The sequence below is a fragment of the Rhinolophus sinicus genome, chromosome 9, assembly GCF_057876585.1.
Source record: "Rhinolophus sinicus isolate RSI-liver-muscle chromosome 9, RSI-T2T, whole genome shotgun sequence".
NCBI lineage: Eukaryota > Metazoa > Chordata > Mammalia > Chiroptera > Rhinolophidae > Rhinolophus > Rhinolophus sinicus.
The window spans coordinates 28,436,410-28,450,117 of record NC_142509.1 but is presented as its reverse complement, the minus strand read 5'-3'; the positions used below and the strand labels follow the sequence as shown (position 1 = coordinate 28,450,117).

The window sequence follows — 13,708 nt, the reverse complement described above, 5'->3', positions numbered from 1 at the left end:
ATCTCCATCACTTCAAACATTCCATGAGGCCCCAAAATCTCTTCTGCATTTGTGTTGGATTGTGGCCAAGTCCAAGGCCCATTTTCAATGAGAAAGAAAATGGGTATCTATCCAGAGAAATCCAAAACACTAATTTGAAAAGATATATGCACCCCTATGTTTACTGCAGCGCTATTCACAATAGCCAAGACATGGAAACAACCGAAAAGCCCATCGGTAGACTGGATTAAGAAACTGTGCTACATTTATACAATGGAGTATTACTCGGCCATAAAAAAGAATGAAATCTTACCATTTGCAACGATCTGGTTGGACCTAGAGAACATTATGCGAAGTGAAATAAGTCAGATGGAGAAAGACAAATACCATATGATCTCACTTATATGTGGAATCTAAAGAACAGAATAAATGAGCAACTAACCAGAAATAGACTCAGAGATATAGAGAAAAAACTGATGATTGCTAGATGGGATGGGGGTGGGGATGGGGGAGAAGGTGATGGGATTAGAAAGTACAAATTAGTATTAGTAACATTGTAGTCACAATACCGCCAAGGGGATGTGAAAGACAGTTTGGGGAATATAATCCATAATGCTGTAAAGATTTTGTAGGGTGTCAGATGGGCACATGTCTTATTAGGGAGACCACTTCATGGACAGTGTAGGTGCCTGATCACTGCACTGTACACCTGAAGCTGAAGCTAAATAATATTGAATGTCAGCTATAATCGAATATCTATATCTATATCTATATCTATATCTATATCTATATCTATATCTATATCTATATCTATATCTATATCTATATCTATATCTATATCTATATCTATATATATATTTACGGGATGTGGAGTACAACATAGGGAATAGAATCAAAGGAATTGTAACAGCGATATACGATGTCAGATGGGCAGTAGACTGGGGGGGGCGCTTATCACTTTGTGAGGGGTGTAAATGTCTAACTGTTACATTGTTTTGTACCCCGGAAACTAATTTTTTTTTAAATGGAGGGGGCAGGGGGTGTGGCAATAGACATCTGCATGGCCAAAGACAGAGAGAGCCTTCTCGTCCATTTATGGCCATCCCTGGCTCCTGCCGCCATTGTAGAAAGCTGGCTTGGTACCAGTTAGCTCTGAAGTTCAAAGAGAAAAGCTGGGAAAAGGGATTCAGATGCGGGAGGAGCACTTTAAGCCAACACAAAGAAACATCACTTAACATCACGTCCCCTGAGAGAAGGCGCACGGCACCTGGGAAATTTTCTGCCTCTATTTCTCAAAGGAAGAAAGCAGGGAGAGTGGTTCTCCCACATGCATTCAACATTTTTTGAATACTGACCATGTGTCAGATGCTGTGGCGACCCTGTAGATAAAGGCCAGCTTTATACGGCTGACATTTGGGGCATCTGTGTTCTCGGTGACTAGAAGCTGCCGACGTGTTGGGTCGGTGAATTAACCGCTCTTCTTCCCCTCAAGAATTCTGAACCAGTTAAGAAATATGACACAGGAAACCAGCAGATGAGCTGTTTGGAGAGTGTGGCTTCAGATCCACAGCCAAAGGGATCCACTCTGCCCCCAAATTGGGCAGAGACCCAATCTTCTGTGGGCAGCACAGCCTTTCCCTGCTTGGCGAATGAGACAGTGAAGGTCCCAGCTCTCTGCGAACTTACATTTGAGTGACGGAAGATGGACCATGCACAGGTTAGCACACAAAGAAGATCATTTCAGAGAGTGGTAAGCCCGGTGAAGAGAATAAACAGGGAAGTATGAGAGAGGACTAGTGGGGGGCAGGTGATGGAGAAGAGATTCTACTTTGAAAAGGGCACTCAGCAAAGGATGAAGGATGAGAACAAGCCAGCGTGGGAAGATCGGGGCTGAGCCAGGATATGCAAAGGCCCTGGGGTGGAGTAAGCTTGTTGTATTCCAGGGACATACACTATGACATCTATGTCAGCTACTTAAAATGAGTTTAATTCCCCCACGAAGAAATCCCAGAATAGGCCACAAAACAGAAAGTTAAGACTCTGTTATCCAGTGGGGTGTCTGTCACACAAAAGCTCCTAAACAGACCATTATTACTTCGCCCTGGTTTCAAGTCAACCTGCTCCCACCTTTAGCACAAATCCTTGGTTTCCTTCTACTTCAACCCTCATTCCAAACTAGAACAATGACTCGAAGCTAATGTGGTCACTGAAGAAGCAGGATCTATTTCTGTTCGGGTCCCAGTTTCCCTCGGCGTCCATGACCCATGAGTGTAAACGGGACTTACGTGAATGAACAATAACCCAGGTTTCACGCGTTCTTGTCTCTCCCTGCCAAGCCAACACCTCGCAGAATTCCTTCCCATATTTCTAGGCGGTGTGTCTCACATGCTCACACAAAAGTCTGATCTGTCAACAGCTGCGGTGCCTGGCTGCTGCTCCCAAGCTGCTTCTAAGCCCTACCACCGTCTCTTGCCAAACCTCACCAACTTCTCTGCGCTCCACCACTGGGGCACTGGAGCCCTCAAGGTGCAACAGCTCTGTCGCTAGGTCTGGCTTCTTAAAAAAGAAAGAGAGAGACAGAAAGAGAGAGAGAGAGAGAGAGAGAGAGAGAGAGAGAGAGAGAGAGAGAGAGAGAGAGAATTGTACAACAATATACTAAGTAATTTTTAGTATATTCACGAGGTTGTATAATCATCCCCTCTATTTAATTCTAATAAACTTTCACCAGCCCAAAAAGAAATCTCATACCCATTAGAAGTCATTTCCTGTCCTTCCACCCTCCCAGCCCGCCCCTGGCATCCACTAATCTACTTTCTGTCTCTATGAATTTACCCATTCTGGACATTTCATATAAATGGAATCTCGTATTATGTGACCTTTCATGTTTCCCTTCTTGCCCTCAGCATAACGTTTTCCAGGTTACATGGATACGGTGTAGCATGCATCGGTCCTTCCTTCTTTTTAAGGCCGAATAATATTCCATTGTATGGATAGACCAATTTTGCTTGTTCATTCGTTGATGGACATTTAGGTTGACTCCATTTCCTTGGCTATTATAAATAATGCTGCTATGAACATTCACGTATGAGTTTTTGTGTGAACATATGTTTTCAGTTTTCTTGCGTATATAGCTAGGAGCAGAACTGTTGTGTCGTATGTTAACTCTACGTTTAACTTTTGGGGGAACGGTTGCCAAAGCAGCGGCACCATTTTCCATTCCCACAGCAGTGAAGGAGAGCTCCAGTTTCTCTACATGCTCAGTAAGACTTGTCATTGTCTGTCTTTTTCATTCTAACCTTCCTAGAGGGTATCTTGTTGGGGTTGACAGTTCCCTAATGACTAATGATGGTGAGCATCGTTTCATGTGCTTATTGGCCATTTGCATATCCTGTTTGGAGAAATGTCTATTCACGTTCTTTGCCCATTTTTGATTGCGCTGTTTGTCTTTTTGTTGTTGAGTTGTAAGAGTTCCCTTTAAGGAATGAAAGGGATGCTAAGGGTCAGGCCCTCCGTTAAACGCACTGGAAATAGAGTTGTGAGTAAAAAGAGACACAGTATCTGCCCTCATGGAGCTCCCAGTCAGGTGACAGAGACAAACATTCACCAAGTCAATAAGCAACAGAGTGAAATAACTGAGCAGCATCAACAGCCATGAAGGAATCAAACAAGGGCTGAATCAGAGTGTAGGTCAGGGGACCTATTTAAGATGGGGGGGCCTGAGAAGGCCCCCCCGAGGAAGCTGACCAGTAAGCCAAGCCAGGAAGAATGAGCAGGCACTGGCCACCTGACAGAGAGGGGAGAGGGCTCCAAACAGAGGAGAGGACCTGGACGAAGACGGGGGACAGGAAAGAGGGAGAGGTGAGCAAGGGGAAGGCTCCAAATGACACTGGAGAGGCATGGGGGCGAGGACGGGTTTTCAGCAGAGGCCACTCGGGGCTCCCATCCCATCCACCCACACAACTGACTTCTCCTCTCTTCCCATAGGGCGTTATCAGGTATCAGGAGCTTTGCAGGAAAGCTACTTCCCACTAAGGTGACACTGGCGGTTAAGGTTTCACTGTTACCCATCCAGGGAACAGAAATGTGCTTTCTGTACCACACCAAGGAAAAGGGGGACCTCATGACAGAACTCTGGGCTTTTATTGAGATCGTTTTCCTAAACACCGGGTGCAATCCTAAGGGAGAGACATTGGGCAAGGGGAATGTGGAAACATATCAAAGTCTATTTAATAGCTCATTTGTTTTCCTCTTCATCAATCAGCATATGACATAATAATATTATCAGTATAATAGCTAATGCTCATTGATACTATTTCCCAAGCACTGCTCTAAGCACTTTATGTGTATTAACTCATTCAATCTATAATGTACAGGAAGCCAAAATAAAAAAAAATAACTGACAATCTTCCATTGTTATCATTTTGTGTTTGGGGGCTAATTCTGTTTGAGTGTGAATGTGGCGATTCTGAGCACTTTTGGTGGTAGGTAAGAACAAAGAAAATGCACATATTTTGTCAGGGGAATCAGTGGCACAGCTTAAAGATACCGTTTGCCCTATTTTTTTTTTTTATCAGTGGCCAAATTTTTATTTAGTTAGACTCAAGTCAGCTACCTGGTGCTGGTATCAACAGTGCATTAAATCTAGCTCTTAGGTTCTTTGGGACGTAATGAAGTAGTTATTGTGAGGGCTTTTGAACTCACCATCTTTTGCCTAAGCTTGCAGCCTCATTAGAGAGTTGTCTTTGAAAGCAGAAACATTTGCTTCCTTCTCTCTGTGCGTCAGTTCTGCGTGTCAGTTTTCTCATCTGTAAAATGGGGGATACATTTAAACTATAATGTTGACGTGATAATTCATTATTTTAACTAACATAGCCCCTGGCTTCACCTCCAGCCTCATCTCATCTCTCTCTCTCTCTCTCTCTCTCTCCCCTCCCTCTTTCACTCCTACATTTCACTTACACTGGGTTTTCTTGAATACCTTCAACAACAAATTATTTCCCACCTCTGGGACCTTTGCACTTGCGTTGTCTTGGCCAGGCTTCTTCTTTCCCCTGTTCTTTGCAGGCCTAGCACATTCTCAAGTCTCCAGGTCCCAGCCTACCTGCCCTGACCTCAGCGAGAGCTCCCAGCCAACACCCCATTTTTCTTGCCTGAATAATATTCTGTAATCATCTTGTTTATTTGCATATTTCATTATTTATTTTCCATGTGTACCAGAATGTAAGCTCCATGAGGGTAGGTAGCAGTGCCTGGCACATAGTTGGTACTCAATAAATAGTGTTTGAATAATGAATGAATGAATGAATGAATGGCTATTCATCTAGAGCAGTGGTTCTCAATTCCCCTCAACCTGAGATCAGATTCAAAAAATACTGATGCTGGAGTCCCATCCCCAGGTCTGGGATGGGGCTTGGGTAAAGAAATTTTTTAAGCCCCTCCAGGTAATTCTAAGGTGCAGCCAGGGTTGGGAAATACCAACATTGAGCAATATAACTTTGGAGGGTTTCCTTTTAAGTCGCCACCTGGTAGCCATCCCACAGGCGACACTGTCTCATCTGGCATCATGTGGGACGCAGCCAAGAGTTCTGCTCTAAAGACCAGGGGGAAAGGATGAAGCACGTTCCGTTCCGTCTTTTCCTGGCTCAGGGCAGTGGAACAGCTTTACCACTTGGTGTAAAGTGTTGCAAATTCCTAGTACCTTAGAGCCACTGGTGTTCAACTCCAGTGATCAAAATGTTTGGGTCTCTCCTTGGAAATACAGAAGCCAGGAGTTGCCTGTACTTTCTGACAGGTAGCCAGGAGTCTTAGCAGCATGGCCTGGTGACACAGTCTTGCTGCACCCCGCCAAAGCCTTCTTGAGGTTGGGTGGAGAAACAGTTGTCCTCATTTCTGGCTCCTGACCAACCTCCCTTCAGTGGGTCCTTGAGTATCAAGTGTCTGTCCAGGGAAAGGATGTATAAGTGAGCTTAAATAACGAGATATAGTGACCCTGATGTCATTAGTATTTGCTACAGGAGAAAGGAACTTGCCCTCTTTTCTGTCGAAATGTGACCTTCGCTGGCTCAAGGCCGCCGACCAAGACCTGGAGCTCTAATGAGTGGGATTTGTAATGACTGTTGTATTTTTCCAGCATCAGCGCAGGCCCAGCGAAAAGGGAAAAGGCACCGCTGGGGACTCCTGAGTGCCTTATACAATGTGTGATGACAGCGCATTTGTTCTACATTCTGAGAAAGGTGCACTTGCCTCACAGAGGAGAATAAAAACTGTAAAGAAACTAAAAGCCCTTTCTAATACTTTGCACCGTGAACAGAGACAGGAACTTGCATCTAGCACCTTAAAATAATGGTGGTTGTGCAATCTAATTCTGAGGACTCCATCCTAAGGACAGGCTCGAATGTGTACAAAAATATATGACGAAGAATGTGCACAGCAGCCTATGATGTAATCGCCACAAACTATAAATAAGTGAAGTGTCTAGCGGTGAAGGGCGACCAAGCCATTAAAAAGAATGAGACAACCATTCTCACAACTTTTCTGTAAGTCTGGAGCTATTTGAAAACAAAAGGTTACCCCCCAAAATGCGCCATGACAAATTAAGATTTTTCCCCAAGAATGCAAGAGGGATGCAAGATTAGAAAGTCTATCAGTAAAACTCATTATTTTAAATGATGAAAGAAACAGGAATGAGACAGACCTACAAGCACTGGCTTAGAAAGTTGCCCACCCTGTATTAAATGGAAAAAAGTAAGTTGCAGGACAAGTATAGTATGGTAGTAGTCATATTTTTGGAATCAAGAGAAAAAGAAAACAACACACACACACACACACACACACACACACACACACACTTCACCAAGCTGGCTATGTGACTTTGGGCAAATCACTTTAACTTCTCCATGTCTCAATTTTCCCATCAGCAAAATGGAAACAAGAGAGCTTCTGCCTTATAGAGTTCTTACAAGGACTAATAAGATAATCCATGAAAAGAATTTAATACAGCGCCTGGCACATAATAAATGCTCAATAAATGTTATCATCAGCCTTACTAGTTTATCAAAGAAAGACTCAGAAGCTGAGACATTTAGAAAAGAAAACTTACTTGAAAAGAAACGCAAGGGAGTCCAACTTCAAAACAATCAGCTCGCCAAATGAAAAGCGCAACACAAGTATTTAAAGGAAACAAATGCAAAATTGCCAAGGTTACCAAGTTTTATATTAGTCTGTTCATGATTTTAAAAAAAAAAAGCAAAACAGTATCATTCTCAAAAGATTACAATATCCACAAAAGAAGTGACCTATGTTTAGGCATCAACATCACAAAAGGCACAGATGAACTTGTCTTTGCCAAGGCTACGGGAAATACTCAGTTTTCAAATTGGAGGGGTGGGTGCAGGCTCGACAGACAGGCCCTGTTTTTCTTGGTGTATCGCAGGGTGCAAATTGCTGTTTCTTTCTCCTGAATGCAACACATAATGTGCTTAGTCATAATGAAAGCAGGAGAAAGGGTAGTTTTCCTTTCATATTACTTCTAGAAAAAAATCCAGAAGCAAATGCACCAACTGCTAACAATGCTTATCTCTGGGTAGTAGAATTGGAAGAAGAGCTTACTAGTTACTCTATATGTTTCTGTAGCGTTTGAATGCTTTTCATGTTCACAAATTACATTTCTACTTTGTAAAAGAACTAACAGGATCATACAAATTTGAAATATCTAAGCCATCCCGTTTCTTTCTAGTTCTTCCACAGCATAGTTTGCTTTCTATGCTCTTCAGAACAAAATATATACCATGCATTTTCTCTAAAACCCTTCAGTTTATAGCATCTTGCAAGAGAGCCAAATATACTATTCCAATTGGGAGAGGAAAAGAATTGGAGAGGGGGAAACCAGTCCCTTTCTGCTCCATTGTCAGATCTCCACCCTGAAGCCTGAGACACCCCCCCCCCCCGGTGAAGTCCCGTAGAGTGAAATATTACAGTTCTAGAGTATCCACCCTCATCTCTCCCCCCACCCCCATCCTCATGTTTACCCAGATTTACCCGTGGGCAGCCCCTTCTCCAAGAACCAGAAAAGGAAAACTAATTCATCAGAGGACCTATGGGGAGACGAGTCCACAGTTGATACTGAAAGAGGCTTTTCATCTGTTTTTCAAACCAACCAAAGCCCCTTCCTGGAATGAGCCCCAGAGAGATGCTGGTGTGCAGAGAAGAGGGTCACACAGGAGATGCCAGCTGGCAGCAGGTGATGAAGGTTGGGCAGGGTTTGCCCCTGACTTGCACCCAAATCCCCCACAGCCAGGTCACCAATATGGCTCTGCTGACCTGCAGCAAACAAGTTAAGTGGCCCAAGGACACTCCCCATGACCCCCCTCTCATTGGTGCTCCAGAGCCATGCTCAGGTGATAACTGTGCCTGTTCTTCCCACTTTTATAGTCAGTACTGCTGAGAACATGAAACTGCTTTCTCATCCGAGCAGCCAGGGGTTGACAATGTTTGGGGACAGAGGAGGTTTCATTATTTTTCCTCTGGTTACAGCAACCCCAGTGCACTGCCACGACTGATCTCAGAAAAGGGTTTCCCAAGGTACCACAGTAGAATCGTGACCAGTTTAGGAGGGTCTGACTACACCTAATTTGAAACTGAATTATGAGCTCAGAATTTGGGGTTCTGGAATTCTGTGCACTGGCTTTGACTGTAAAGACTCTAAATTTCTCCAACTTGAGTCCTGAAAGATTCTGCTCCAGCATGGGGGAGAGTCTGATCACCTAGGGTTCTGACAAGGAGCCCAGATGATCGTGTTGCACCCCAAGGATCTCAGCTTTAAAGGAAGAACAAGACAGGCAGTGGCAATTCACAATGAAAGCTAACGTTTATCGAGCATATATGACGCGCTGGGCCAACGCTCACTGCTCTGCATGCATTAACTCACGGGCTCCTCCAATATGGAGGAAGTGCTATGACTTGCCCTCAATTTACAGATGAGGACACCGAGACCTGGAAAGCTAGATAATTTGCTCTAACTCTCACAGCTGGTGAGACATGGAATTTGAACTCAGATCTCTCTGGGTTTAGAGCCCATGCTGTTATCCACGTCCGTAGGATAAATCTTAAGGCAGTGAGCATCTTGATCTTGCAGGACATTAAGGATCATCGCCTAGACCAAAGGTTTTCAGTCCTGAGAAGCTTTAAAGAAAGAAAAAAAAACCTGGGGCAACAATCCAGGCATCCATCGATGGATGAATGGATAAACAATATGCGGTATATGCATGCAATGGAATATTACTCAGCCTTCAAAGGGAAGGAAATTCTGATACACGCTATAGCATGGATGAACCGTAAGGACATTATGCTAAGTGAAATAAGTCAGGCACAAAAGGACAAATATTGTATGATTCCACTTATATGAGGTACGTAGAGTAGTCAGATTCACAGAGAAAGGAGAATGGTGGTTTCCAGGAGCGAGAGGAGGGAAGAATGGGGAGTTAGTGTTTAGTGGGTACAGAGTTTTAGTTTGAGTTAGATAATGGTGACAGTTGTATAATGATGTGAATGTACTTAATGCCACTGAATGGTACACTCAGAGTTAAAACAGTAAGTTTTATGGTATGTATATTTTACCACAATTTTTTTAAAACACTGATGTCTGGTGCCCACACTGGTTAAATCAGAATTGTTCCAGGATAGGGCCCAGCTACCTGTATTGAAATAATAATAATAATAATAATAATAATAATAATAACAACAACAACAACACTAGCAGCAGCCAGGTGTTTCTAACAGGCACCCAGGGTTGAGAACGCCAGAATTCTGGAACTCACCCTGCTGCAGCCCCTCACATCGTCACAGGTTCCCGCTCTCCCATTCTCGTAAGAGGGCTGAAAGCAAGTACTCTTCACTGCCGAGTCTCCTGGCCTGTTGCTGACTAAGGTGGCCTGGATCCAAGAATTAATGGAAGGTTCCGGAAGCAGAAAGCTCTGTGGTATACTGGGTGTTTCTCTGGCTTGTAATTGTCTGCAGAGGCCTAATCCGCCTTAATAGTCCAGGAAGAGGAATGCTTATTACACAAGTGCTGTAATTTCTGGAGGAAGAGCAGAGGTTCCCACTGAAATCTACAATCCATGGCACTGATTGATTGAGTCCGTCTTTCCATAACTCATGAATGCGTCTTCTCAGGCTTTGGGCTGTAGCACACCTTTGGGGGGGTTCTCCCAGTGGGAGTTATGACAGAGAGGCTTATTGTACAAGAGAAGAATGGCATCTGGCCTTCAGCTCAGCAGCCAGCGTTCTCTGAGCACCTCCATTTTGCCTGGCACCGGGCTGGGTTCGAGGGGGACCCCAATATGCCCTTAACGAACTCACATTCTGTAGGGAAACAGATACGTTCATTCGGCCTATATATCTCTTGAGTTCCTACAGTATACCAGACACTGCTCAAAGTACTAGCAACAAGGGCAATATTTAAAATATTTAACAAGGGCACAGAATCAGGAAGGATGCTTTGGTGGGGTCTGGGGAGTTGCTGGATCTCAGGGAGGTCTGGGGGAATTCAGAGGAGGGGCCAGGATGGCAGGGACATTGGGCGGGATAGCGGCTGTTTACCAACCAGTACAGAAGTATTTCAATATTTTAACATCTGGGAAAACCATATGAGTAGGTACCAGTGAATGACAGCTTATCTTGCCACAGAGGTGAGCAGTTGAGTTAGGTCCCTGACTTCATGGATCAACCTTCTAGTGCAGGAGTAGAATTTTTTCCATCAAGGACCAAACGATAAATATTTCAGGCCTTGCAGGCCATAAAGTCTCTATCCCAGCTACTCAACCTTGCTGTAACACAAAAGCCGCCACAGACAATAGTAAACAAATGAGTGTGACTGTGTGCCAATAAAACTTTATTTATAAAAACAGGCTGGATGTGACCCATGGGTCATAGTGTGCAAACACCTGTTCTAATGGATGAGACAGACATACCGTTCATCCTTTCATTATACAAATATTTACCAAGTATCTTCTCCATGACAAATATTGCACTGGACTACCGTGCTGAACAAGACAGATAATGGTCCTGCCCACTCTTACACTCGAATGGGAGAGGCCAAATCAATCCTTTTCATATGCTATGGTAAACACTAAGATAGAAGTAATCAGGAAATGCGGAAGGGGAAGTTAATACCACCTGGGAGTTCAGGGAAAGCTTCCTGGAGGAGGTGATTACCTGTTGCCTGCTCCAATTGGCCTGAGGAGCACATGTCTTTCCTTGTGGGTTATCTGTCATCACCCACTCTTCCCTTGTGTCCCCCAGTCTCTGAACAGCTACAACAATGGAGATATCGAAGGATCCAAGCGGCTTGGGAGGAATGCCAAGTGGGTGGCCATCGCCTCCATCATTATTGGCCTTCTCATCATCGGTGTTTCTTGTGCAGTTCACTTCTCAAGGAAGTAAGTAGGCTTTTTTTTAATCCCTCCAGATGTAAAATGCCTTTTCTTGAATTCCCGTTGGAATCTGTTAGGATAGGGTAGGTTATGCTCTGGTGACAAATAATCCCCAACAAAAGCGTTTTCATTTTTTCTTCACTGTGGTTACATGGGCCATGTAGGTTACATGGGCCATGAAGGCTCTCTCCTCCATGCAGTCATTCAGGGTCCCATGCTATCAGAAGCTCCACCTTTTTGTAGCTGCTCTATCTAGAACAAAAGTCAACAAGCTTTTCCTATAAAGGGCCAGACAGTAAATATTTTAGGCCTTGAAGGCTATATGGTCTCTATCACCATCTCAGTTGCACTTACTTAAATCTGCCCATTTTAGCACAAAAGCAGCCATATACAATACGTACACGAATGGGTGTGGCTGTATTCCATAAAATTTTATTTACAAAAACAGGTGGCTGGCCCGTGGGCCAAAGTTTTCCAATTTCTGATCTAGACTATCAGGCCTCCTCAGGCTGAGGAAGGGGAGAAAGACCAGAAAATTACACATGGGTTTTCACTGCCTCAGCTCTGGAGTGACAGCTGTCACTTAGGCTCACAATCTGTTGGCTAAAATAAATCACATAGTTCCACCTAACTGTAGGAAAGTGGGAAATGTGGGAGAGTAAATGGGATATTTAGGATTATTACTTGCTCTTACCATCTGATATGATTTTACTACATGATTTTACACTCAACTAGCCTAACTGTTCTTAGTTTAAGGGCAGAAGAGTCACCACATATTTTTGGTATCGCCAACGAGCTCTCATCTCATTAGGAGATGGATGCTGTTGATATTTACCTCTGGAGCTGGACAATTTTATTCTGATTTCTCCTGAGAAATTAGCTGATATGGGCTCCGTCTGCTAGATTCAATGGCATTTTCCATCAGAGCTTTGACAGAGGGCAAGGTCATGTGATGGACAACCAAGACTCAGAGATCCATCTCTGTGTCACTGTACAATTTGCGGGATTGTAGAGGACAACTCTGAGGAATCCTTTCGCTCTTCTGTCAGAGCAGCATGGGTATTCCTAGACCATTTCCCTCAAGTTAAGAGGGTCAGACTCTTTGGCTGGATTTCATAAGGGTGGGGAAGGATTTCACTGAGTGGCTGAGGGAGGAAGGGGACACCCTTTAGCCTGCCAGATCAGCCAGCCCAGCCTTGGCAACCAGCAGTGTAGTGGATGTCACAGTAGGTCAACTTCCTGTCATATAAGCCAGGTCCGGGAGCAATCAGGGCAGTAGGATGGAGGAGACGCCAAAACAGGAAGTGTCACAAAGGGGAAAAATAGATGGCTTTGGCCAAAGAGAGGATAAAAGGACACTAAAACATCAAAGGAATCTCAAGGTTTCTTGTCTGAAAGATGACAAATGGATGATGATGGCCTGTGAAGGAGAAGACAGTTGGGGAATAGATGTGAACACACCCAACTTTATTCTTTAAGGAAGGCTTAGTGTGTGTGTGGGGCGGGGGGGGAGGGCGGGGAGAGAGAGAACACGCATGGGGCTGTGGAGTATGGTGTTAGTGGTGCAGGTTTCATACCAGACTTCCTGGGTGCAAGTCCCCACCACCACTATTTACTGTGAAACCTTCAGCCAACTGCTTAAGGTCCCTCAGCCTCAGTTTCTTCCTCTGTATAATGGGGATTATAGTAGGACCCATTTAATAAAGCTATTGTGAAGGTGAATTAAATGATCCATAGAATGTGTATAGCTTGGTGTCAGTGGTACACCAAAAATACCAGCCATTTATTAATCCTATTGTTACTACTGTTACCAACATGACTGGGAGAAGACCTCAGGATTTAAGATGCTACTAAGTAGAGTTCAAGGCTTTGAACTCGTGAGCCAAACTCACAAGATGGTGTTCCAGGGGAAGGCCAAGTCTTGGCCTAACTACGAGGGACTTCTGAAAATACCTACTGCCCAGATGAGTGTTTGAGCTAAGTGGGTTATAATAATAGCGGCTGACACTGACATAGAACTTAGCATATGCCAGGTGCTGTTCTAAGCTCTTATGTGAATTAATCCTCCTTGAATCTTTACAGCAACCCCATAAGGTAGGTATTATCCCCATTTCGCAGATGAGGAAACTGAGGCTCAGAGGCGTGAAGAAATCAAAGACTTGCCTAATGTGTCACAGCCAGTTAGTGGTAAAGGCAGGGTTTAATCCTGGGCTATCCGGTCTGAAAACTGTGTTCTAAACCACAACACCACACTGCCTCAAAGCCAACAAGTCCCTTCTAGGACACTCAATAACAAAGGC

At 44.1% G+C, this 13,708-nt stretch overlaps 1 protein-coding gene and 1 long non-coding RNA gene across 4 annotated transcripts in view; one reads left to right on the top strand and one right to left on the bottom strand.

Moving 5' to 3' along the window:
- LOC141569253 (uncharacterized) overlaps nucleotides 1-13,708 on the bottom strand; it is a 296,091-nt gene that overhangs the window by 260,428 nt on the left and 21,955 nt on the right. For all 3 annotated transcript variants that reach the window (XR_012492757.2, XR_012492759.2, XR_012492760.2), the window contains exon 2: nucleotides 4,681-4,784. This is a non-coding gene — a long non-coding RNA (uncharacterized LOC141569253). The remainder of the gene's footprint in view (nucleotides 1-4,680; nucleotides 4,785-13,708) is intronic.
- TMEM233 (transmembrane protein 233) overlaps nucleotides 1-13,708 on the top strand; it is a 35,518-nt gene that overhangs the window by 13,447 nt on the left and 8,363 nt on the right. Inside the window, exon 2 of the mRNA XM_019753967.3 lies at nucleotides 11,278-11,414. Coding sequence (XP_019609526.1) covers nucleotides 11,278-11,414 — 137 coding nt within the window. The remainder of the gene's footprint in view (nucleotides 1-11,277; nucleotides 11,415-13,708) is intronic.